Source organism: Alternaria triticimaculans (genome assembly GCF_023758025.1).
Source record: "Alternaria triticimaculans strain BMP 0046 chromosome Unknown scaffold_10, whole genome shotgun sequence".
Classification (NCBI taxonomy): domain Eukaryota; kingdom Fungi; phylum Ascomycota; class Dothideomycetes; order Pleosporales; family Pleosporaceae; genus Alternaria; species Alternaria triticimaculans.
Genome location: NW_026055967.1, coordinates 1 through 22,107, shown reverse-complemented (window position 1 = coordinate 22,107; position 22,107 = coordinate 1). Strand labels below are relative to the sequence as shown.

General features: G+C 54.4%; 9 protein-coding genes across 9 annotated transcripts; 4 read left to right on the top strand and 5 right to left on the bottom strand.

Moving 5' to 3' along the window:
- Positions 1–55: 55 nt before the first annotated feature.
- Positions 56–2,514, bottom strand: NUO78 (NADH dehydrogenase (ubiquinone) 78K chain precursor, 5-prime end; the record flags this gene model as incomplete). The annotated part of the gene is made up of 5 exons (XM_049367495.1): positions 56–185; positions 241–1,829; positions 1,879–2,261; positions 2,321–2,344; positions 2,397–2,514. 5 exons carry the CDS (start codon positions 2,512–2,514, stop codon positions 56–58), a joined length of 2,244 nt encoding a protein of 747 aa, XP_049220465.1.
- A 950-nt stretch (positions 2,515–3,464) lies between these two features.
- On the bottom strand, positions 3,465–4,934 carry FAH12 (Oleate hydroxylase fah12; the record flags this gene model as incomplete). Its single annotated transcript, XM_049367494.1, has 1 exon — positions 3,465–4,934. One exon carries the CDS (start codon positions 4,932–4,934, stop codon positions 3,465–3,467), a length of 1,470 nt encoding a protein of 489 aa, XP_049220464.1.
- A 4,382-nt stretch (positions 4,935–9,316) lies between these two features.
- J4E78_006883 (uncharacterized protein) lies at positions 9,317–10,585 on the top strand (the record flags this gene model as incomplete). Its single annotated transcript, XM_049367493.1, has 2 exons — positions 9,317–9,419; positions 9,474–10,585. 2 exons carry the CDS (start codon positions 9,317–9,319, stop codon positions 10,583–10,585), a joined length of 1,215 nt encoding a protein of 404 aa, XP_049220463.1.
- Positions 10,586–10,945: 360 nt separating this feature from the next.
- J4E78_006882 (uncharacterized protein) lies at positions 10,946–12,423 on the bottom strand (the record flags this gene model as incomplete). The annotated part of the gene is made up of 2 exons (XM_049367492.1): positions 10,946–11,834; positions 11,912–12,423. 2 exons carry the CDS (start codon positions 12,421–12,423, stop codon positions 10,946–10,948), a joined length of 1,401 nt encoding a protein of 466 aa, XP_049220462.1.
- Positions 12,424–13,032: 609 nt separating this feature from the next.
- Positions 13,033–14,923, top strand: ADE17 (bifunctional phosphoribosylaminoimidazolecarboxamide formyltransferase/IMP cyclohydrolase; the record flags this gene model as incomplete). Its single annotated transcript, XM_049367491.1, has 3 exons — positions 13,033–13,051; positions 13,103–14,440; positions 14,490–14,923. 3 exons carry the CDS (start codon positions 13,033–13,035, stop codon positions 14,921–14,923), a joined length of 1,791 nt encoding a protein of 596 aa, XP_049220461.1.
- Positions 14,924–15,445: 522 nt separating this feature from the next.
- On the bottom strand, positions 15,446–15,969 carry J4E78_006880 (uncharacterized protein; the record flags this gene model as incomplete). The annotated part of the gene is made up of 2 exons (XM_049367490.1): positions 15,446–15,880; positions 15,928–15,969. The coding sequence occupies 2 exons, from the start codon at positions 15,967–15,969 to the stop codon at positions 15,446–15,448; spliced, it is 477 nt and encodes a 158-aa protein (XP_049220460.1).
- Positions 15,970–16,530: 561 nt separating this feature from the next.
- Positions 16,531–17,540, top strand: J4E78_006879 (uncharacterized protein; the record flags this gene model as incomplete). The annotated part of the gene is made up of 2 exons (XM_049367489.1): positions 16,531–16,534; positions 16,588–17,540. 2 exons carry the CDS (start codon positions 16,531–16,533, stop codon positions 17,538–17,540), a joined length of 957 nt encoding a protein of 318 aa, XP_049220459.1.
- A 573-nt stretch (positions 17,541–18,113) lies between these two features.
- J4E78_006878 (uncharacterized protein) lies at positions 18,114–19,724 on the bottom strand (the record flags this gene model as incomplete). The annotated part of the gene is made up of 4 exons (XM_049367488.1): positions 18,114–18,857; positions 18,904–19,492; positions 19,544–19,626; positions 19,674–19,724. 4 exons carry the CDS (start codon positions 19,722–19,724, stop codon positions 18,114–18,116), a joined length of 1,467 nt encoding a protein of 488 aa, XP_049220458.1.
- Positions 19,725–20,139: 415 nt separating this feature from the next.
- On the top strand, positions 20,140–22,003 carry J4E78_006877 (uncharacterized protein; the record flags this gene model as incomplete). The annotated part of the gene is made up of 7 exons (XM_049367487.1): positions 20,140–20,232; positions 20,279–20,350; positions 20,402–20,534; positions 20,584–20,688; positions 20,735–21,058; positions 21,118–21,334; positions 21,382–22,003. 7 exons carry the CDS (start codon positions 20,140–20,142, stop codon positions 22,001–22,003), a joined length of 1,566 nt encoding a protein of 521 aa, XP_049220457.1.
- Positions 22,004–22,107: the final 104 nt, after the last annotated feature.

Below are 22,107 nucleotides of genomic sequence, written 5' to 3'. Positions count from 1 at the left end.
ATGCTTATTTACAATCCTGATAAAGCCCAATATTCAACCATGACCAAATGCACATCTAAACGTTCGCTGCTGCTGCTACCTGAGGACCATAGCCGACTTGTGGGTATGGCTCACCTGGTGCCATGAAGTTTGTCTTGGGGTTCTTCTGGGCCTTGGCTGCCGAGCAACGGGCCATTGTTGGCGAGCTATGTCATGGTTAGTATTGTGCAGCAATGGGGCAGCATCATGGATGTGACTTACTTTCTCGAGATGGCATCTGTGAAGAAGAAGTTCTCAATGGGATTCTTCAGCGCTTGACCAGTCGCTTGTGCGCCCTGGTTCTGGTCTACCAGCTGAACCTTGCTCAAGCTGGGTAGCGATGCGGGCTCAACAAGGTCGTATCTCCTGAGAGCAGGTGAGATCTCTTCCATGCGGTCACGCAGGGCCTCAACATCGTCGTAGGGCAGCTCGGCGCCAAAGTACTCTGAGGCTGCTCGCACGATCTTCCAGTCTTCTCTTGAAGCGCCGGGAAGGCCAACAGCGGCACGGGTCATCTGTACCCGACCCTCGGTGTTGACGTATGTGACCGACTTCTCGGTGTATGCGGCACCAGGCAAGACGACATCGGCGAGCTGTGCGCCGCGGTCGCCGTGGTGACCTTGGTAGACAACAAAGGCGTCCTTGGGGATGTCGGCTTCATTAACCTCATCCGCGCCCATAAGCCAGACAAACTTGGCCTTGGTTTGGGCGACCTCGGATGAAGGAACGGTGAAGCCAACCTCGTAGGCGCCAGTTCGGGAAGCTGTTCGCTGCAAGATGTTGTAGCCGTTCCACTCCTCGGTGTGGAACTTGTCCTTGTTCTTCTCGACAAAAGATCCAACTTGCTCGTAAATCGACTTGGCATCAACGTGCTCAGTGACACCACTACCGACGATGATCATGGGCTTCTTGGCCGAAGCCAGCTTCTTTCCGAACTCCCCAGAAAGAGCGCTCTTGAGGTCGTTGGCGTTGCTTCCAAGCTTCTCGTACTCGAATGTGCTCTTAAAGTCCTCACCAACGTAGCCAACCTCAAGGTCTGTCCTCAGCCACTGCTTCCTGATGCGAGCGTTAAGAACGGCGGCCTCCCATCTGGGGTTGGAGCCAATGAGGAGAATGTAGTCGGCATCCTCAACACCGTAGATCCTGGAGTTGAAGGAGTAGTTTGACTTGACATCGATTCCGTGAGCGATGGGTTCGCTGCCACCGGGCTGGTCAAGAGCCAGGTTGTCTGAGCCGAGTCTGTTGGCAAGATCCTTCATGGCAACCAGCGCCTCAGTCTCGACGAGGTGGCCAGCCACGACCTTGAATTCGTTGCCCTTGGGTGCGATCTTCTTGTATGCGTTGCCAATCTCGACCAGCGCCTGCTCCCAGGTGGCGGGCTGGAATTGATCGTCAACGCGGACTAGTGGGTTGACAAGGCGCTGTGTGCTGAGAGCGTCGCAGGCGAAGCGGGTCTTGTCGTTGATCCATTCCTCGTTGATGTCGTCGTTAAGTCGCGGGATGACCCTCATGACCTGGATACCACGGGCGTCGATGCGGATGTTTGAGCCAAGTCCATCAAGAACGTCGATGGACTCAGTCTTGTATAGTTCCCATGGGCGGGCCTTGAACGCGTAGGGCTTCGAGGTGAGGGCACCGACGGGGCAGAGATCGATGACGTTTCCGGAGAGTTCGGTATCAAGGGCGGTCTCGAGGTATGTGCCGATTTCCAGGTCGTTGCCACGGCCGAAAGAACCAAATTCAGGAGCACCAGCGATGTCGTTGGAGAAACGGACGCAGCGTGTGCAGTGAATGCACCTGTTCATGGAGGTCTGCTATCTGTAAGCCATCTTCTTGGAACCAGACACTGTGGAATCCTACCTTGACCAATGGGCCAACGTTCTTGTCCTCCACCGCACGCTTTCCTTCGAGCTCGTGGAAGCGGCCGCGGTCGGCACCGTATCGCATGGACTGATCCTGGAGATCGCACTCGCCTCCCTGGTCGCAAATGGGGCAGTCCAGAGGGTGGTTGGCGAGCAGGAACTCCATGATGCCCTCACGCGCCTTGTGGACGAGAGGCGAGTCGGTCTTGACGACCATGCCGGGCTGTACAGGCCATGCGCAAGAGGCGACTGGCTTAGGAGCCCGCTCCACTTCGACCAAGCACATACGGCAACTTCCAGCAATCATCAACTTCTCGTGGTAGCAGTATCGCGGGATGGTAACTCCGGCCTTGTCGCAGGCCTGGATGAGGGACGAGCCGGCTGTTGGGGCGCATTAGAACCGTGTGGGCAGTCAGGAGGGGTGTATTCCGGCTTCGTACCTTCGATTGATACCTTCTCTCCATCTGACACGGGCGTTAGCATACCTCGCCGCCCGCAATGGGGAGTGGCACAAACCGATAGTGAGCTCAACGTCTGCTGGGCGGCGGGCCGAGGCACTCAAGGCCCGGCTGCCATTGAGGGCTGCGCGGAAGGCAGGCCTCCGCAGCGACCGGATCATCTGTTGCCGCAGCATTGTGAGGCTCTGAAAGATGGCGATGGACTTGTGGCTGCGGAGCTCCAACTGACGTTCACGATGGCATCGCTCAGGCTTGGCGACTGAATAATCCAGCCGTGATTGGCCAAAGCGCCGCTCGCGCCTGCCACAAAATTCTCGCCGGCCGCCCTCCGACCTTCTCTTCTTCACTCATTTCGGGCACAATTTATTGTAGGAAAGTTTGGCACTCTACCTAGCTATCCTCTATTACGTGCCCAAGAGCACGACTCACCGTGCGAGGTAGCTGGAGCAGACGAGGTTTTCTGATGATATCTTGTTCCTTACCAACGTCGCTACATTTTGATTGAAGAAGAAGCTTTGCTTGTGTGTGGTGGAGCTTGAGATGGCTCAGCGCTCCATGATAGGTGGTGATGAAGCTGCAGATGCTTCCTACGCTGGCCCTCAGCGCGTTGCTCTCGATGAGCTACAACATGGTGGCCACCACTCTTGCCATCATGCCTATGCCGAGGCGGTGTGCGTGCAGTAGAGGTTTTTCCGAGCTTGAACCTTGCGGATATGCGTGAGGCAACATTCGCAAGCAGCCGGGAACAAGGCAACGGCTTCGATATATGAAGTCTATCGTGCGCGTGTGGAGGGCCGGCCAGGCTTTCATACATGTATGCGGCTCTGCCAACGTCACGTTTACGCCGGGTCACCGCGGACATCGTGTGCGGGGAAACTCAAGCTACCCATCTCACTTCTTCACTGTTACGACTGCATGGTGGTTTCTTCTGATTGATTAACTTTTGAAATTGTTTGATCCCTCAAGGGCCTGCGACAAAAGATCTACACTACACCGAAATCATACCGTGACTGGTCTTTCTAGTCTAATGTGCGCCGCAAGAAGTAAAGTTTGCAGCCTCGTCGGGCGACTCCCGAACGCCGTGGCAGAATAGTCCGCTCTAAAAAATAAGATTCGTAATCATCGCTTACTCGTTGTCACTCTCAGGGCCAACCTCCATCTTCGCAGCCTTCTTAGCTCCGGGAGCATCGATCTTCTGCGGTGGCACACCGAGGCCGTTGTGGTTGCGGAAGAATAGAACACCCTTGCCCTCGCCCTCAGCACCGACGCTGGGCTCGACCCACTGGCACCAGCGGGCACTCTTGTACAGAGCCTTCAAGAAACCGATGGGACCATCCTTTGTGTCAGAGCGGTAGTGCCTGCCCATGATGGGCTTGATGGCCTCGGTGGCCTCGTCGGCGTGGTAGAAGGGAATGGTGGAGATGTAGTGGTGGAGGACGTGGGTCTCGACGATGCCGTGAAGAAGGGTGCGTCCGATGAAGCCAAACTCGCGGTCGATGGTAGCAGCGGCACCACGAGTGTAGGTCCAGGTGGTGGCATCGTAGTGGGGCAGGGTGGGGTCGGTGTGTTGCAGGAAGGTGATCATGACGAGCCAGTGGTTGACCCACAGGTAGGGGATGATGTACCAGACGAAGAGGTTGTTGAAGCCGTAGCTCTTGCCAATGAAGGTGAGAGCAGCGATGACAAGAGCGATACCGAGGTCGCTGAGCAGGATGAGGTGCTCGTCGCGCTTCTCGTACAGGGGGCTGGAGGGGTTGAAGTGGTTGACACCGCTGAACAGGCCGTTCTTCTTGCCCTTGCCCTTGCCTTCGATCTGACGGTCGTGGTTGTTGTGGCCGGTAACGTTGGCCATGAGGTACATGGGCCATCCACCGAGCTGCTGGCCGATGGTGTGGAGCAGGGTGTAGATGGGAGTCTCGTCAGCCAGCTCGGAGATCTCGTGGATCGCCTTGCCGACACGGGTGGCGTAGACCTCGCGGGTCTTGGGGACGAAGACCATGTCGCGCTCCATGTGGCCGGTGGCCTTGTGGTGCTTGCCGTGGGAGATCTTCCAGGAGAAGTAGGGAACGAGGAGGAGAGAGTGGCAGACCCAGCCGACAGTGTCGTTGAGCACCTTGGAGGGCGAGAAGGCCTGGTGGCCGCACTCGTGGGCAAGAATCCACAGACCAGTGCCGAAGAAGCCCTGGAGGACAGTGTATAGGGCCCAGAGACCAGCGCGGAGGGGCATGTTGGGGACCGTCTCGGGAGTCACGTAGTTGTGGAACACGTAGAAGGTAGCGGCGAGCGAGGCGAGGTCGCGGGCGACGTAGCCCAGACCACGGATGGCAGAGCGCTCGAAGCAGTGCTTGGGGATGGCATCGCGCAGCTGCTTGATGGTGTAGTCGGGGATCTCGAACTCGTTGCCGTAGGTGTCGAGGAGCTTGCCGGTAGCCTTCTTAGAGTGCTGGGGCTGCTCGTCCATCGAGGACAGCGACGTGTTGGAGGCTGAGCCGGCTGGCGAGTCGAAGGGTGAGGCCGAGACTGAGTTGGCAGTCGAATCGGCCGTCATATTTCTCTTCAGCACAGGCTGCTGGGCGCGGGCAGTCGAGGTTGCCATGGTGGGAGAGGTTGTGGTGTGGTGGTGGAGGGGAAAGAGGGTTGGCGGTGGGGAGCAAGCCTGAGCAGTTGCAGCACCAGAGGGCTATCAACTGTTGAGATGCAGGGCAGGCTGCGAATTGGAGGGTGTGCCGGGACTGGCAGGTGGATGAATGTCTGTACGACTTTCAGAGAGTGAGAGAGATTAGGTGAAGAAGGGCGCTGTGTGTGCGGGACAGGTGGGAATTTAAAGCAGGGCCCTCAGGGCGGTGTCGATGAATTTCTGGGTATGCGCCAGGGTAGGAATGGGCAGGTCAACGAGCCAGGGGCGTTCGAGAAGCCGTTTCGCTTCGATAATCAGACAGGTCCGGCTCCATCAACTAGCACGCTTTCTCTCTACACCTTGTGCATCTCTCTCCACTCGGCAAAAATTACTTTCACCATTGCCCTCCCTCGCCACCGCACTGGACACGGACAGCTCTGTCCTGGTCGAGAGGCGTGGTACACGGTGCCATCTCCACCGGCATGCGTGTCCAGCACTGCATTCTCTAGCTCCCTCCCGCAACAAGCCAGTCTACATGGGGCCCTGAATTTTCAGCAGATCGCTCTCATCCGTTGGCTTGGCGCGTCGCTAGCCATGAGTATGGCAAGCAGACCGCTTGTTTGTGCCCATCACCACCCGCACTCCAGCGCCTCGCCTAGAGTCGTCGCCCGCAGGTACCAGGTGGATATCTGCCGGGCTTGAACTGGTGGCGATTGTCTGAGTTGGCGCCGAATGAACCCGCTACACTACTGGGTGTGTAGGCTACTACCCCCTACCACGAGCAAAAGCAATGCGCACTCTACGGAGGCCCGCAATGGCTCGAAAACGTTGTGGGCGCACATCGCAAAAAGTCGGAATGCCTCCCACGGATGGTGCAGGCCTCGCTGCAGGGTCTGGGCTAGCGCGCCAGGCACCATTCAACCAGATTGATTCGCCGCAGACCCCGCCGAGGTTCAGCCTTTGCCCTTCGAACGCGTCTCCACACGTGGAGGGGTCCTCTGGGCCACGTCTCGAGCTGCCATCACTTCTGCCATCGCTACCAGACGCCTCTTCACGGCGTGGCATCGCATGACGGGCTCACTGACGCTTATCTATGTACTGCGGCTGTTCAACGGTCGGCTTACATCCTTCGTCGGTCCCAACAAACTATACATCGTCATCTCACACCTAGCTACTGCCCCGTACATGTCCAGGTGCATCGCTTGGCGCTCTCGGTTACGCTAGTCTATCTTATCTTTGCTAGCAGAATCTCGCAAGCCATACCACAACGGTCCTCGAACCACGTCGAATTGGCGTCTAGCGCAGTACTCCTCTTACACCTGTATCACGATACTCAGAACCCATTGCACTCGTTATGCTTTGCTCGCGTTCAAGGTCTCTTGCTGAGACTCACCTCCGTTCGGGCCGTTGTAGCAGGACGTCTCACATCTTTCGCCCCGAACACACTCTGATGATATCAACTTTCTTCTTCTCATCACGAATTTCTTTACAGACTAATCCGGTTCTGGAACTGCGTTCAGCCTTCTCTCGGCCATCTTCGATAAGTGTGGTCGCGCTGTAGCGACTAGCACCTACGTACTCGGGACTTTCACATGCCAACCCCACTACCCCATCACCACCGGCAAGTGGATCACGGAGAATATTGAGCGGAGGATCGCCCCTAAAACACGTTCAACGGCTTTATCGGGCCCCTCAGATCGATCCTGGGACTTGCAACCTTGATCTTGGCGCATACTAGCAAGCGACGAGCTTCAATGGTGATTTCCACATGTTACAAACGTTTTGCTGGGGCGGCGATGATATCAAATGCACCGGGCAGGTCTCGTGCTGGAAATCGATCACTCTAGTCACGGACCCTAAAGGGTTTTTCACGTGTCTCCGAGGTACTCGTCACAATTGGCCACTTACCGCATACGTGGACCTTGAGTGTAGCACTGGGTTCAGGATCAACACAACACATGCTATAGTGAAGCATGCCAACCTAGGAAAAACTTGAACACCCTGGAGCCTACGTTTACGTTGGGTCACACACTTTACAGGTTTTTGTCTTGATGTAGCTCCCAGGCCTGTTCAGGTTTTTTTCTTGTATAAGGTGAAAGCACCATTGTTTATCAGTGTTCATTCCTGGCTTTGGATGTCCTCCTTATACTTCCAAGTGCTGACGAGAAATAGCGGCACACGACTTGCTTCAGCACAATCAAACATGCGGAGATTATGCCTAGATTTGCCTCGGCCAACGTCCAGAGGCCTCGCTCTATAAAATCCCAGGTTTCGTCTCGTTGGTTGCGCACGCTATTAGCAACGGCTGTAGCACGTAGTATTGACGTTATTGTTACACTAATGATACTGTCAGTGCATGTACAGCACATGGTGATGCACACGCAAGATAGCTGTCTATACAAGCAATACTTACAACCCGCCGAGCAAGAATATGCTGTATAGGAGAATCATCTCTTGGGATTTGAGCCGTAGTCCCGAGATTTCCCGGATGGGCAGTGCCAATACGATCACATCTGTCGTAATATTGATCGCGGCGTTTGCGACCCAAAATTCCGAGCTGTCGATGCAGTTTCCTTCGATATCCTTATCCCAGGATCGCTGGATTGGGACGCATTGGAAGATAGTCGCGAAAACAGTGGCAATCCCAGACGCGACAACGATGGAAAGCGCGCAATAACACATCCAACAGAAGTGGCGTGAGATGAGCATGCTTGAACTGAAAATGCGCTTGTACAACAGGATAACGGAGATTTTGTTCAAGCACACCACGACTTTGTATGGTGTCTGCGCGAACCAGAAAAACTTGAGGCACGTCCGCAACTCTTCGATCGAAAGATCAGCCTTGTGTTTGCCATAGCCGTACCCAACAGATATATGAACAAAGGCCGACATCGAAATGGAGAATAGCTAATACGTCTTAGTCAGAACACCAGCGAGCATACACTGGACTTACCAAAGACGCTACGATCGCGTAGTCGTCAGCGCGTAATGCCACATCTCCTCGAAGTCGAACGACAATTCTGGCAACGACCGTGAGGCCAGCGACAATGATCATTACAAGAGATGTCAAGTACAGCTTCCATCCTTGGTTGGCTTCACCATCTGATGGGAAACCCATATTGAACGTCATCTCGTATGGAAGTCCGTATCGCTCGGCAAATTGCTCTGTGCGAAAGACATAACTAAGTCCAAGCCTCGAGCGGACAAGGTCATTATCTGAATGCTTTGTTCTCATCCTTCGGTCTGCAACCAAATGCTTGTGCCGCGGAGCCCACTTTGCCTTTTTCACATCTCTATGTCATGGACCCAACTTTACTGGCTGTAACAACAGCTCATATCGCTATCAGTGGAGAGACATTATCGAATGTGGTGATCTTCGGGTCGGGTGAACCGATCAGTGTTCCTCCGACCCCGGGAAACACATAAGCGACAATCCTTCACACGTCGGCCTCCCGTTTGAGGAAAGGCGTCAAGGAACCTTGTATGCGGCGTAGTTGTACGAGCTGTCCTGCAGGGTAGTTCGGACATAAGGACATCGAAGGCATTTCCAATTATATTCGCGCACGGCAGCAATCGAATCTAAGATTGCGACCAGCGTTCTTATTGCCTCCTGCATCTTAAAGAGCACACAATCCTACGGACACCAATTTTCAGCCGCACCTTTCTGTCGACAATCGCTGCTCTTGTAAGGAGTGATTAGATCAAGATGCATAGTCTTGTAACCCTATCATTGTGGCTATGTGCCATTGAGTTGTCTCTGGCTGCGCCGAAGACATTCTCCTACGAGCACGCGAAGACGGAGAACGGGCAGATCACAGGCCATCGTTCACCCAAAGTCAACGGGGTCTGGGAGTATCTGGGCATCCCATTTGCGCAGCCACCACTTGGTGCTTTACGATTCGCTGCACCTCAGAAATACAAAGGCCAAGATGATTATATTGCTGCCAATTTTGTAAGCATTTACTTGGCGTTACCAACCCATAGGATGCAAATGTGTTGACGATCAGAACAGGGATAGTAGGCGTCTGGTATTGATGCCGCATATATTATTAGGCTGATATTATGCACAGTGGCTGCCCACAACAACCTCCTAGCTGGCCCGAATTTCCTGGATTTACTCCTCAAGCATTGACTGTCCTTGACTCCGGTACGAAATCCCAGAAACAGAGGGCATATCAGTGCAAGACGCCGTAACGATAGCTCGCGAGTTCGTGCATCTTGACACACACACGAAGTACCCTATACTCTATCTATAACTGTGCTAACCGTTCCAAGTACGTTACCATTGATATACAACACTACCCACACCTGCCAATGGGTACTGATTTGAATCCTTGTTTCAGTTTGCTGGTGGTGCTGGAATGCCCACAAGTGAGGACTGCCTTACCTTGAACATCTGGTCGAAGCCAAGCATTAAGTCTGCTAAGGCGAAGAAACCTGTCTATGTTTTCTTTCATGGAGGACGTGAGTCATCATTTGTCCTCCCATCCCCAACGTCCACTTGTCTTACTTGAACAGGCTTCGCTGGTGGCTATACCAACACGCCCTTTGCCAATGGCCAATACCTCGCAAACAACGAGGACATAGTCGTCGTTTCGGTCAACTACCGCCTCAATGTCTTCGGCTTTCCTGGTGCCCCTGATGCAGACACCAACCTAGGATTGCGGGACCAACGTCTCGCAGTGGAATGGCTGCAGAAGAATGTTGCAGCATTTGGCGGAGACGCGAAGAAAATCGTCATCTCTGGCCAATCTTCTGGCGGTGCAGCTGTGGACTGGTGGTCCTATGCGTACAAGGAGAACCCTATGGTCCACGGTCTCATGTCCACATCAGGTAACGTGTTCAGCTTCCCCATGAACACACCAGAAAAGCAACGATCCAACTGGTTCGACATCGTCAATCTAGTAGGCTGTGGCTCATCAAACGACACACTGTCCTGCACGCGCCGTCAACCCTGGGAAGTCCTCTCAAAAGCCGTAACAAGGATCCCTCCCAGCCCAGGCGGCAGTCCAGTCCGTTCAACACCGCCTTTCTACCCCCTCGTCGACAACGAAACCATCTTCTCCGACTACCTCTCCCGATCAGCAGCCGGCGACTTCGCTAAACTGCCTTATTTCCACGGCCACAACGACCACGAACAAGGCTACTACGTCATCCCAGCTTTTGCACAAGGTCGAAATGTGACGGAGGCGCAGGGCGACCAGTTTCTGCTTGAGTCTTTCGTCTGCCCCATCTCTCACGAAGCTAATGCACGCGTCGATGCCGGTGTACCCACGTGGGTCTACCGATACTACGGTGATTGGAACAATACCCGTCTGTATCCTACATCTGGTGCGTATCATGGGACTGAACTGAACATGATTTTTGGTGGCTCTGCGGATGCTAGCGGCCTCCCTCAAACGCAGGCTCAGAAAGACACTGTTAGGTTTGTGCAGCGGGCTGTTGCGGCGTTCACTGAGGATCCGAAGGAAGGACTGACGAAGCTGGGCTGGCCGGTCTTTGATCCGGAGAAGAAGAGTTGGGGTGAGATTGCTGTGGGGAATCGAGCGGAGGTCTCGTTTGCGAGACCAGAGAAATATGATGCGAAGTGCGGGGATGTTGTGTTGGGGTCTTTACAGGGTATGTCGTAAGGGCAGGTAGGGACTGTGCTGTGCAAGCAAATCTCAACAGATCTTCGCATCAGACCTTACGGCCTTGAAGCACAACGTTCCAATCTTCGGCCCGATCAGGCCCTTCATGAAGTCCTCATTGTATTGATGGGGTCACTACTGAATCGGAAAATAGCAGCACCGGAGCAGACCAGCTCGTCCGCTAGTAGCCATCACGTACAGCACAGATAAATGAGGAGGATACGTCGATCTTAGGAGACTTTATTACGTTGCGCATATACAGATGTGGTATTCAAAGCCTGACATGGAGTCAACAAATGACAGTTTCAACGGCATCGTCGTCAGCATGCTCTTGCCTGTGACCAGACTCAAGCACGAAGCCTACAGTCGTGCTCTTAGCGATCTAACATCCAACTTCTTCCAAGCTAAAAACGCAACCAAAGTCACAACACTGATCCGCCCAACAAGTGCCGTGGCAACCGCCCTCCTGACAAGCGGATAATAACCCTCCAACATCGAGTTGACAGCAGCGCCCCTCGCCATCATCTTCGCTCTCCCGCTCTGTCCCCACCCTCTTCCTACACCCAAGCCAGCTATGCCGACCTCGCCGGGCTTCTCTTCCTCCAAAGACCCAAGCGCTTCACTGCCAATGCCGGGGAAGTCTTGTGTAGGCAGTCCTGTCGCATCCTGACTATTCGTCGTTGTTACGCTCGACGCCGCTGTGCTCATTTCCAAGGACTTCTGCTTCCGGAACCGGTATGACATGGCCCACATGACGAACCGTACGTCCCAGTTGGTAAACGTAGGGTATGTCCAGAGCTCCAGCGCGTTGTGTGGTGGCATGTGTTCTAGAAAGTCGCTTACGACGCCCAATGTCAAACCCCATAGCAGTAATGGTGGTCTGCGGTCCTTGGATCTACCCTCAGGGCCTGCCAATGCTTCTCTGATCGTGTTTGTGATACTCTGTGGCGCTGCTTCGACGGGTATGAAGTCGGGGATGGTTGCGCAATGCGTCGAGTTGGCTGGTACGAGTTGTATGGCAGCAAACATCATCTTGCTCAGCATGGCTTGTAGGAACCAGCGCTTGATGCCCAGTTCGGACTTTGCCAGTCGCGCTGAGACATCGGCGTATTCGTGTGTACGGAGAGCTGGTGAGAGAAGGGCGCGAATGGGGACCCAATGTGACGAGGCTACTTCGGTGGGCTGCAGGCGTTGCTGTGGGTAGGCGGGAGAGGTCAGGAGGTAGATGTACGGGCATAGTACCATGAGTCTGCTTGTGGTCAGCCTAGGTTCGGTCGATTATAGTCTCCATGATCCAAGTCTAAATGACGTTGAGTGACGACGTACGGTACTTTGCCCCAGCTCGTCGTAACGATGCGCTGCGGTAGATTGCCGACCGCGATCGCATTGGCAGGGGTCAGATCAATGCCAACCTCTTCGAGCGCTTCTCTAGCTGCTGCTGCCTGGTCGTCCTCATCCTCTGGATCCCTCTTCCCACCTGGCAACGCAACATGTCCGTTCCACTTATCACCGATTCGTGCGGCTCGCTTTATGAAGAGTAGCTCGGGGTCTCCGTGCTTGACCCATTCTTGTGAAAAGAAGGCGCTTAGAGACGACTCAAAGTCGAATTCGGAATGAGGCTGTGCGACAGATGATCGTCTGCGTCGAGGCGGCAAAGGGCTGTCGGAGCTGTCAGGCCAATGCGAGTAGTTTGGTTGTATGCGAAGGATGAGGGCTACAGAAGCGCGTTTAGGCAGGTTTGGCGGACACGCGACATCAGGATAGGGGTTCGCGTTGAGCTCCAGCAGAATGGACTGGAGATGGCTGACGAGGTCTTCGGTACTACTATGCGTTGTCATGATATCTACGGGATCTCAATGCGTTGGTAATGGAAGTACGCGTTCGAAGATGGATGGGTCGGGAGGCCCACGGCAAGTTGGAGAGGGTGGTGACTTGTCGCGGGTACTGCTGTGCATGCAAGTGACACAAAAAAGAAACGCGCGCCGCGATGAGGTATAAATGTCGGAGGACGTGAATCTTGAGATTCACCGATTGATATATGCGTATCGCAACGGAGAACCGAGGCGCGATAATTGACATGGCCATGGCGATTGGCTGCATCGCTCAACTCTGCGTAGAGGAGCTGACGAGCGGTGAGTGGACGCCATGATGGGTACGATACATGGATATGGGAAGATAGGCGATGCACAGCGGGAGCTACGTGTATATCCAGAGAATACGAGCCGTAGTCATCTGGAGTTTGTGTCTCGCAGTCGCATAGCGGAGACGAGCTCTGGCCAATCGGGCTAAAGCCATGGAGGGGCAGGCAAATGAGGTCACTTGTGAGCCCCGCGACGCCAAAAAAACTCCACAGTGTGTCGTGCGCCATTGTTTTGTACCCCAGATCTCTCTGCTTCGATTGACTGCCTCTCTTCAATTGACAACTGAATATTCAAATCATAGTCAACATGGGAGGCCAAAAGACAGGTAAACACACGCTTCCAGTGCCCATGGATTACTCCTAACTCTTTGCGACAGCAATTCTGTCAGTTTATGACAAGACCGGTCTTCTTGACCTGGCCAAGGGACTGCACGAATGCGGTGTCCGGCTGCTGGCCTCGGGCGGCACGGCCAAGATGATCCGCCAGGCCAACTTCCCCGTAGAAGATGTCTCTGCCATCACCAAGGCGCCTGAGATGCTCGGTGGACGCGTCAAGACGCTCCACCCCGCCGTACACGGAGGCATTCTCGCGCGCAACCTCGACTCGGACGACTCAGACCTCTCCGCCAACAGCATCGACAAGATCGACTTCGTCGTATGCAACCTGTACCCCTTCTCCGAGACCGTCGCGCGCATCAACGTTACCATCCCAGAGGCCGTCGAGGAGATCGACATCGGAGGTGTCACCCTTCTTAGGGCCGCCGCGAAGAACCACGCACGCGTCACCATTATCAGCGACCCCAACGATTACCATGACCTCCTTACCGAACTCAAGAAAGACGGCGAGGTCTCAGAGAACAGCAGACAGCGCTACGCGTTGAAGGCTTTCGAGCAGACCTCGTCATACGACACCGCCATCTCCGAGTTCTTCAGGAAGAAGTATGCAGGCGACGGCGACCAGTTCCTTACCCTCCGATACGGCGCAAACCCCCACCAAAAGCCCGCGACCGTCTCGATGCCGGAAAAGTCGCTGCCCTTCAAGGTGCTCTGCGGCTCTCCCGGATACATCAACCTGCTCGATGCGCTCAACGCATGGCCTCTGGTGCAGGAGCTGACCAAGGCGCTCAACTACCCAGCGGCAGCCAGCTTCAAGCACGTTTCGCCTGCGGGCGCGGCTATCGGAGTTCCCCTCAGTGAGGTGGAGCGCAAGGTATACATGGTCGACGACATTGAGGGCATTGAGAAGTCGGGTTTGGCACAGGCCTACGCTAGGGCGCGTGGTGCTGACAGGATGTCAAGTTTCGGCGACATGATTGCCCTGTCCGCTGAGGTCGATGTCCAGACTGCGAAGATCATCAGCCGCGAGGTCTCCGACGGTGTCATTGCACCCGGCTACACCGCCGAAGCTCTGGAGATCCTCAAGAAGAAGAAGGGTGGAAAGTACCTGGTCCTTCAGATGGACCCTGACTACGTCCCAGGCCCCGAGGAGACCAGGACCGTATTCGGCATCACGCTCAAGCAGCACCGCAACGACGCCAAGATCGTTCCTGCCGATACTTTCAACACCGTGATCGTGCCCAAGAACTCTGGAGCTCTTCCGGAGCCTGCCCAGCGCGACTTGACTGTCGCCACCATTGCGCTCAAGTACACCCAGTCCAACAGTGTTTGTTACGCGCTCAATGGCCAGATCGTCGGTCTCGGAGCTGGTCAGCAATGTAAGTTCGACAGATCCTATCTGGTGAGTAACCACTAATTCCTGTACAGCACGCATTCACTGCACTCGCCTGGCTGGTGACAAAGCCGACAACTGGTGGATGCGTTTCCACTCAAAGACGCTAAACCTCAAGTTCAAGAAGGGCACCAAGCGCCCCTCAAAATCCAATGCTATCGACCTCCTGTGCTCTGGTCTCGTCCCTGAGTCAGGCATCGAGCGCGACGATTTCGAGGCCAACTTCGAAGAGGTACCCCAGCCATTTACCGCGGATGAGCGCAAAGAGTGGCTCTCCAAGATGGAGAGCGTTGCCGTCAGCTCCGATGCCTTCTTCCCCTTCATCGACAACGTCTTTAGGGCGCACCGAAGTGGTGCCAAGTACATTGCTGCGCCCACAGGAAGCCAGAACGATGGCGCCGTCTTCGAGACGGCTGAGAAGCTGGGTATCACCTTTGTTGAGCAGCACATCCGGTTGTTCCACCACTAAGAAGTTGGTGTGAGAGATGAAGATGATACTTGCTGATGACTTTAACGTGCATTGAAGCTGGCGAGATGACCAGTCTAAATGAGATGAGATTACGATACCTTCAAAATGTGGATACTTCAACCTCCAACTCGACCGTCAGTAAATTGTGATCTATTGAGTGGCACGGCCTACTCCTTGCCCTGAAAGGCCCTTCAGAGTGCTCCCATCCTGCTGCCATCCTGCTGCGCGGGCATCAGTCTCTCCGCGAGAGGAACATGTGATAGCAAAGTGCTGAGCTCGACACAGCTGCAAGTATCACCATAGTGGTGCAGAACCGCGTGCTTCTTGAATATTCAACGTAATCCGTGTTGCCGCAACGGCAGACATGCTGGCGGCACTGCAGCAGCTAGAAAGCGGTCGGACGGCCTTCGTAATGATACATCGTTGGAGAATCGGACGATGTATGCGACGTAGCGTGAGGTATTGGTGCGACACGTACACGATCGCAGTCCTAAAAGCGCCTGCTTCAGTCGCATTATAACCTCATCTGACCCTCCCTACGCCCGTTATCTTATCCTCCACCATCTTCATCAAGACATCCTTATCCTTAACAGCCTTCACCCTCTCCCCCTCCAGATCTTCCAGCTGCCTCTCTAACTCCTTCATCCTATCCACCTGCTCCCTCTCGCTCCAATTCAAACCCGGTAGATGCGCAATCAACCTCTCAATCTGCTGTTCCTTCAACGTAATATCCTGTGCCATTTCTTTCAGATCTGCTTGAAACTGCTCTGGGGAGGGTTTAGGTGGGGCCGCGATTGTTTGTTGTGAGGGGTCTTGGGCAATGCCTTGTTGTGTGTTCTCGGCGGCGTTGCGTGCTTCTAGTTGCGCAAAGGTTTCGAGGGGTTGTTGGCCTTCGGGGACGCTGGGTGGGGCGTTTTCGCGGATTTGACGGAGGGCGGCGGACATTTGGTTTAGGAGCTGGGTTTGTTAGGAGGAGGGATCGTGTGTTGGTTGGAGGGTGGTACCATGTCCAGTTCATCTTGGATTTGGGTGAGGATGTCGCCCATGGTGGCAGGTGGATGTGTTGAAGGCGTAAAGGCTTCTAGCTGCCAAGAAGTATATATGAAGCTGGGTATCAAAGCTGCGAGTTTGGCGTGCTTGATCTGAGTGTGTATGCTAGAGGCAAGTATCGCGTCCTAGTTGTAGAATGCGCCGGCTGGGCTAGCCTAGCGCGTCACCGCCATGTTCAGGGCCCAAATTATACGCGAATGCTCTTTCCTCCAATTCACCCCACTCGACGCCCGGCACCCACTTCCATTCTCCGTCGCGTCAATTCTCGTGTAAATATGTCACATTCCAAGCGCTATCTCAGGATACCGTGATGCGACCTTCCCTCCGCCCACTATGGCTCCCACAAACCTCATTTCTCGCACGGCTCCCCCGAACTACTCCGCACCGCGTCCCACGCCGAATCGCGACCACTTCAGCGCGCAATGCTGCGCCAATTGATCTACCCAAACTCAGACTTTCGCCCGGCTCTCTGTATCACGATTCGCTTACGACGTTCCTCGAATATGCGAAGGAAACCAATCTGAATTTGACCTCAACTCTCGCTATTGGTACTATCTATGAGTACATGTCGGCGCAGGCGCTCATGCGCCTAGGCTTCTCTCTCTTACGTATAGGCCGTATGGGGGATGCAGGCATAGACTTGATTGGACACTGGGTGCTGGGACCTCTCAGAGAACCCATGCCCGTCATCGTACAATGCAAGGCAAGGAGTAATAGTGTCAACCCGAAACATATCCGCGAACTCGAAGGATCCTTTCAGGGTGTACCACCACATTGGCGCAACAAGGATGTCTTGGGGCTATTGGTAACAACAAAAAAAGCCACGACGGGGGTGATGAAAGCTATAGCGAACAGTTCGTGCCCGATGGGCTTCATACTCATATCACGGGAGGGGTTAGTGGAGCAATTTGTTTGGAACCGGGCGGCAACTGAGAGAGGGCTGCAAGGAGTAAGTGTCACGGTGAGGCATACCCCGCGGGCTTTACTGGAAGATCCTGAGGAGGGATTAGAAGAGGACGCGAGGGTATCAAAGAAGAGTCAGGACAAGTTCAAAACTTCGGGAACGATGAAAGACATACAATTGACCTGGATGGGATCGCCCATCTTTCCAGACAGGGACAACCTCGACCAGGAAACACTCAAGCTCATGCGCCAGATCCCAGCCAACATTGTGCATGTACCCGCCCCTGTCATTGAAGTGGAAGAGCCACCCCAAGGGCGTTCCAAGGATTCTGCAAAGGACAAGAAGAAGGCCACTTCAGCCGTTGCGCCCAAAATCGGTCGGCCCATAAAAATGTGGTCCGAAAAAGCGCCTCGTCCACGCGGAGGCCAAATCTCAGGCACCATAAAGAAGTCTACCGAAGGTCATACCATGGGAAGGCCCCCAGGATCGAAGACTAAGCGTAGAGCGGGCGATGAGCCTGTGGTGATAGAGAAGCCACCGAAGCCACCGAAGGACCCTCACCGTCATAAAAAGCTCAGGCAGCAGATACCTACCTGCCGTCCACGACTGGGAAGACCCCCTGGATCGAAGAACAAACCCAAGGTACCTGTTGATACTGGCTGAGGTGGGAAGACTCGCATTCTTTTTGGAGAATGTGGTCTATCGAATTCTCATTTGTCCTACCAGGGACTCCCACACAAGCGCCGACTATGAGCGTCTTTTACAGTGCATATACGATTTCAGTCACAGCTACGGGCTATGCATGCAGCCACGCGGAGCTGAGCGGGACAATCGACAATAGCGCATGAACAAGGCGGGCGCGTCAGAACACACAGTCCGGCCAAATATGAGCATGATATGCCGAACATGGGAATTGCTCACACCTGCACTTTGTAGAAGATCAATGAGGGAAGATGCCCACACCCCAATCATGTGGACAATGGGGAGACATGGATTGGCGGCTACGCTCCCAAGATTCCCAGACATCACCACATGGCCATTTGAGGAGGATAACATGGATCGAGGAAACAAACAAAATACTTCATTAAGGTCAAAACGTGGGATGCTGTTCGTACTAAACTCGCGACACGTGGGCGGACGCGAAACCATACATAGTACTAGATGATAATACAATCCTAACACATGTTGTGCAAAGACAAACTAAAGTATGCCGTGATCTAATTGTCTACTGTGCTATCAGTAGTCAAATCGATCTGGCAGCACGAGAGGAGCAACCAATGTCCATGTGTAAATGCCGTAGCACACCCATGCGCTGATAATCTTTGCCCAACTGGCCCAGTACGTCCGGCCGACAGGAACGAAGCTACCGGATACATCCTTCTCGTCAAAGTTTGTAGTGAGGAGAGTGGCAACCCATGTTGTGCTGAGGAAGAAGATGATGTGGAAGAGGGTGTAGTTGTACTGTGTTGCGTTGCGCTCGTCATCGCGCGGGTTCTTCTTGCTGGAGGGCTCGTCGTCCTCGTCCTCGCTGTCGGAGTCGTCGAGGGCAGAAGCGGGGAGGGATCCAGACTCTACAGCGGCGCGCAGGGCAGCCTGGCGCATGTCGCGACGGGACTCGGGCTGTTGTGTGACGAGACCATGTTCGTAGTCTTCGGTGCCAACCTGGGCGTAGCCGTTTCCGTGAGGGTTGCCTTGGGCGCCCAGAGCGAGGCCGTATGTTGCTGCGCGGGTGGTGGTGTAGGCAACTGTGACAAATGTGACAATCGCGCCGATGATGATGGTCGCCTTACGGGTTCCACGGGCGCGAATGAGGGGGTTGCATTGATGGTCGTCGGGTTCCATGCCTACGGCAGACAAGGTGAGGTAGGTACAGTAGACGGCTACGATGGCGGATTGGGCGAGACCAGCTCGGGGGTTTACGTCCTGTACTGCGGGGTGGATCGAGGCGACGGATGAAATGAGGAGCAGAATCAAGTTGATCTGACTGAGTTAGCTAGCTTCAGCATATGTCCAGAAGTCAACTTACGGTAATGGCTGCCTGGTTCATGCCGCATCCACTCTTTGCAAAGAAGATGTACATGACAATGGTCATGGCGATTGACGCTAGGTACATGGACATGGCACTACCCACCAGCATGCCTGTCCAGACGCGCGACTCGGTGGTTTCGATCTTCTCCTGGCAGTACTCGGCCCAGTTGTGCGCCAGATCCACGAGCAGGATCAGACCGATGAGAAGGAACAGACACGCGCCAACCATGGCGAAGTAGTTGCCCCAGACGATGAAGAACGAGTTCGGGATGAAGAAAGTCAGGACAATCATGCCGATCCAGCCCATGATCTTGGGGGCCCAGAAGCCGTTCTGTATGGTCGCGCGACCGTCCTTGGAAGACCGTACTCCGATGAGCATAAGCGCCATGAGGACGTGGAAGAAACCGAGCGCGAAGTTGATGCGCTGCACTGCAACGTATCCGTAGCATTGTTCGCCGTGGCACTTGATGTCGACGTAATCCAGCGTGAGGTGGGCCAGCTTCTTCATGGCCCAGTCGGTGAGCATGATCCATGAGACAATCGAGTTGATGAGGAGGATGAGCGCGTATGCGATACGAGTGGCGATGCTGCGCGCAGTCAGTACCTCTGAACATATCTCCCAGAACTTGTGATCCTACCTGTTACCGCATTTCCCTCCGCAAGAGCCCATGACGGCGCTGCATGTCGCGGCGCCACAGCAGGAGGCGGCAACGCTCCAAACCTAGCCATGTTAGCAGCGCGCGGTCGCGACGGAGCGTGTCAACGTACGGTGCCCATGGCGGGCATAGCCAGGAAGGGGACGGATAGTAATGCACCCATGGTTGAGATGCCGTGAGTCGCCGGGGTTGTGTTGTGGAGAAGCTGGAGGCACGAGGATGAGGCCGGTGACGTTCCTGCGCATGCGCTTGTGTCGCGGCTCCTGCCGCCAAGTCACGCCTTGGCCATCTTATCTCCGATCAGCTGCAACGGCCATGCTTCACTTCGACTCTCCATTCACTCGACAAACATCGGTGTGGTGTCTTGGGGTTCGCCTGACTTCTTGTTTGCTTCGCACTATAGACTCCTTTCGCGTCCTTCATTCTTTGCTTGCTTCTTTTGCATATCTTTACCTGCGCTATTAGTTCCTCGGCTTAGCAAGTGCCGATATCAGTTCCAGTCCGCGATTGCGCAACTCGATATCTCCCGCACTCGATGATCAGCGCACTGCAATAACACCTCATTCACACTGACCAACATGGTCGCCGAAGAGCAGCCTCCCACCCACAAGAAGACGCGCATTATATCCGTCGTTGCTGCCACCGCAATCGCCCTTGCTTGTGGTACAAATGTACGTCTCCGTCATACATCTGGAGTGGGATGCTAACAGACTCCAGTATGCCTACTCAGCATGGGCACCGCAGTTCGCCGATAAGCTCCAACTCTCTGCGACCCAGAGCAATGTCGTCGTATGCCATCCTACGTACCTCCTGAACACGAATGTCGTCTTACAATTATAGGGAACGGCCGCCAACCTGGGCATGTATGCGTCTGGCATACCCATGGGCATCATAACGGATAGGAAGAGCCCACGACTTGCTGCGATTATCGGCATGTTTGCGCTCTTCGTTGGCTACTACCCCATCAAGCTCGGTAGGATACCTCGTAACTGCTCGCCAGATTATTGTCTAACTGTCGCCAGCGTATGATGGAGGTCCAGGCTACATGAGCGTTGGCCTGATATCCTTGTGTTCCTTTTTCAGCGGTGTGGGCAGCTGTGCTGCCTTCCAGGCTGCTTTGAAGACGGGTAATACCCCCATCAACTTTCGGGAGACTTGTCCTAACACTAGCAGCGACACTCAACTGGCCTACTCACCGTGGATCGGCCACTGCTTGCCCACTGGCTGCTTTTGGACTGAGCGCCTTCTTCTACACCCTCATCGCCGGCATAGCATTCCCAGGCAATACCTCTGGGTTGCTTATGATGCTTTCTCTCGCCACCTCCCTACTCGTTCTGGTATCGATACCCTTCCTTATCGTCGTCGATCACAAAGCTGGCACCGGCTATGCTGTGCTACCCACCAGCGAACGTACGCGACGCAACTCCAACGTCCTGCATAAGACAAGGTCCAACGGCTCCAAGTACAAATCATCTGCTCCTCCACAGCAAGAAACCAGTAAGCGATGCTTTCCTTCCACCTCCGTCTTCCCCTTGTCACCTGCCAACCACTTCTAGCAGCCGAAGAAGAACAGGACCGTCCCTCAACCGAGACCTCGTCACTTCTCTCGTCTGGCCCTGGCGACATCATCGACGATGACGACGACGCAGCAAGCAAAAAGTCGGCTCACTCATGTATAGATATCACTGGTCTGGCACTTCTGAATAAGTCGGAATTCTGGCAATTATGGGTACTCATGGGCCTCCTTTCAGGAGTTGGTTTAATGACAATCAAGTACGTATACTCCAGATTTCCATCGTGGTCATCACTGACTGGTGCAGCAACATTGGTCACGACGTTCAGGCCCTTTGGAAACACTGGGACGACTCCGTCAAGAACGCCTTTGTCGCTGACCGTCAGCTATGGCATGTGTCCATAATCTCGCTCTGTTCCTTCTTAGGACGTCTATCTTCGGGCATTGGTTCCGATCTTATTGTGAAGCGACTACATCACTCACGCTTTTGGTGTGCTGCCATCTCTGCCACCATCTTTGCTTTGGCTCAAGTCGCCGCCATTCGTGTTGAGGATCCCCACTTCCTGTGGGCTGTGTCCGGACTCTCCGGACTCGCGTATGGCGTTCTATTTGGTGTCTTCCCAGCGCTCGTGGTTGATGCGTTTGGTCCAGATGGCTTCGCCGTCAACTGGGGCTTCATGACTCTGGCACCTGTCGTCAGCGGAAACGTCTTCAATCTCTTTTACGGCGCGGTCTATGACTCCAACTCGGTAGTTGAGCCAGATGGTCAACGTGGATGTGAGCTGGGTCTCTCGTGTTACCGCACCGCGTACTATGTCACTCTCACATCGAGCATATTGGGCATCTTCGCTTGTTTCTGGGGTATTTACGGCGAGCATATACGCAAGAGGCGAGAGTTGGAGGAACACGATGGTCATAGAGATGCTTGATTGTATTTCGCGGTGTCGGCACAGATAGTATGGAGGCGAAGCTGCATAGTTCCTCGTGCCCCTCCGTCTGTTAGTAAACCATGGCATCTAAGACTATCTACGTC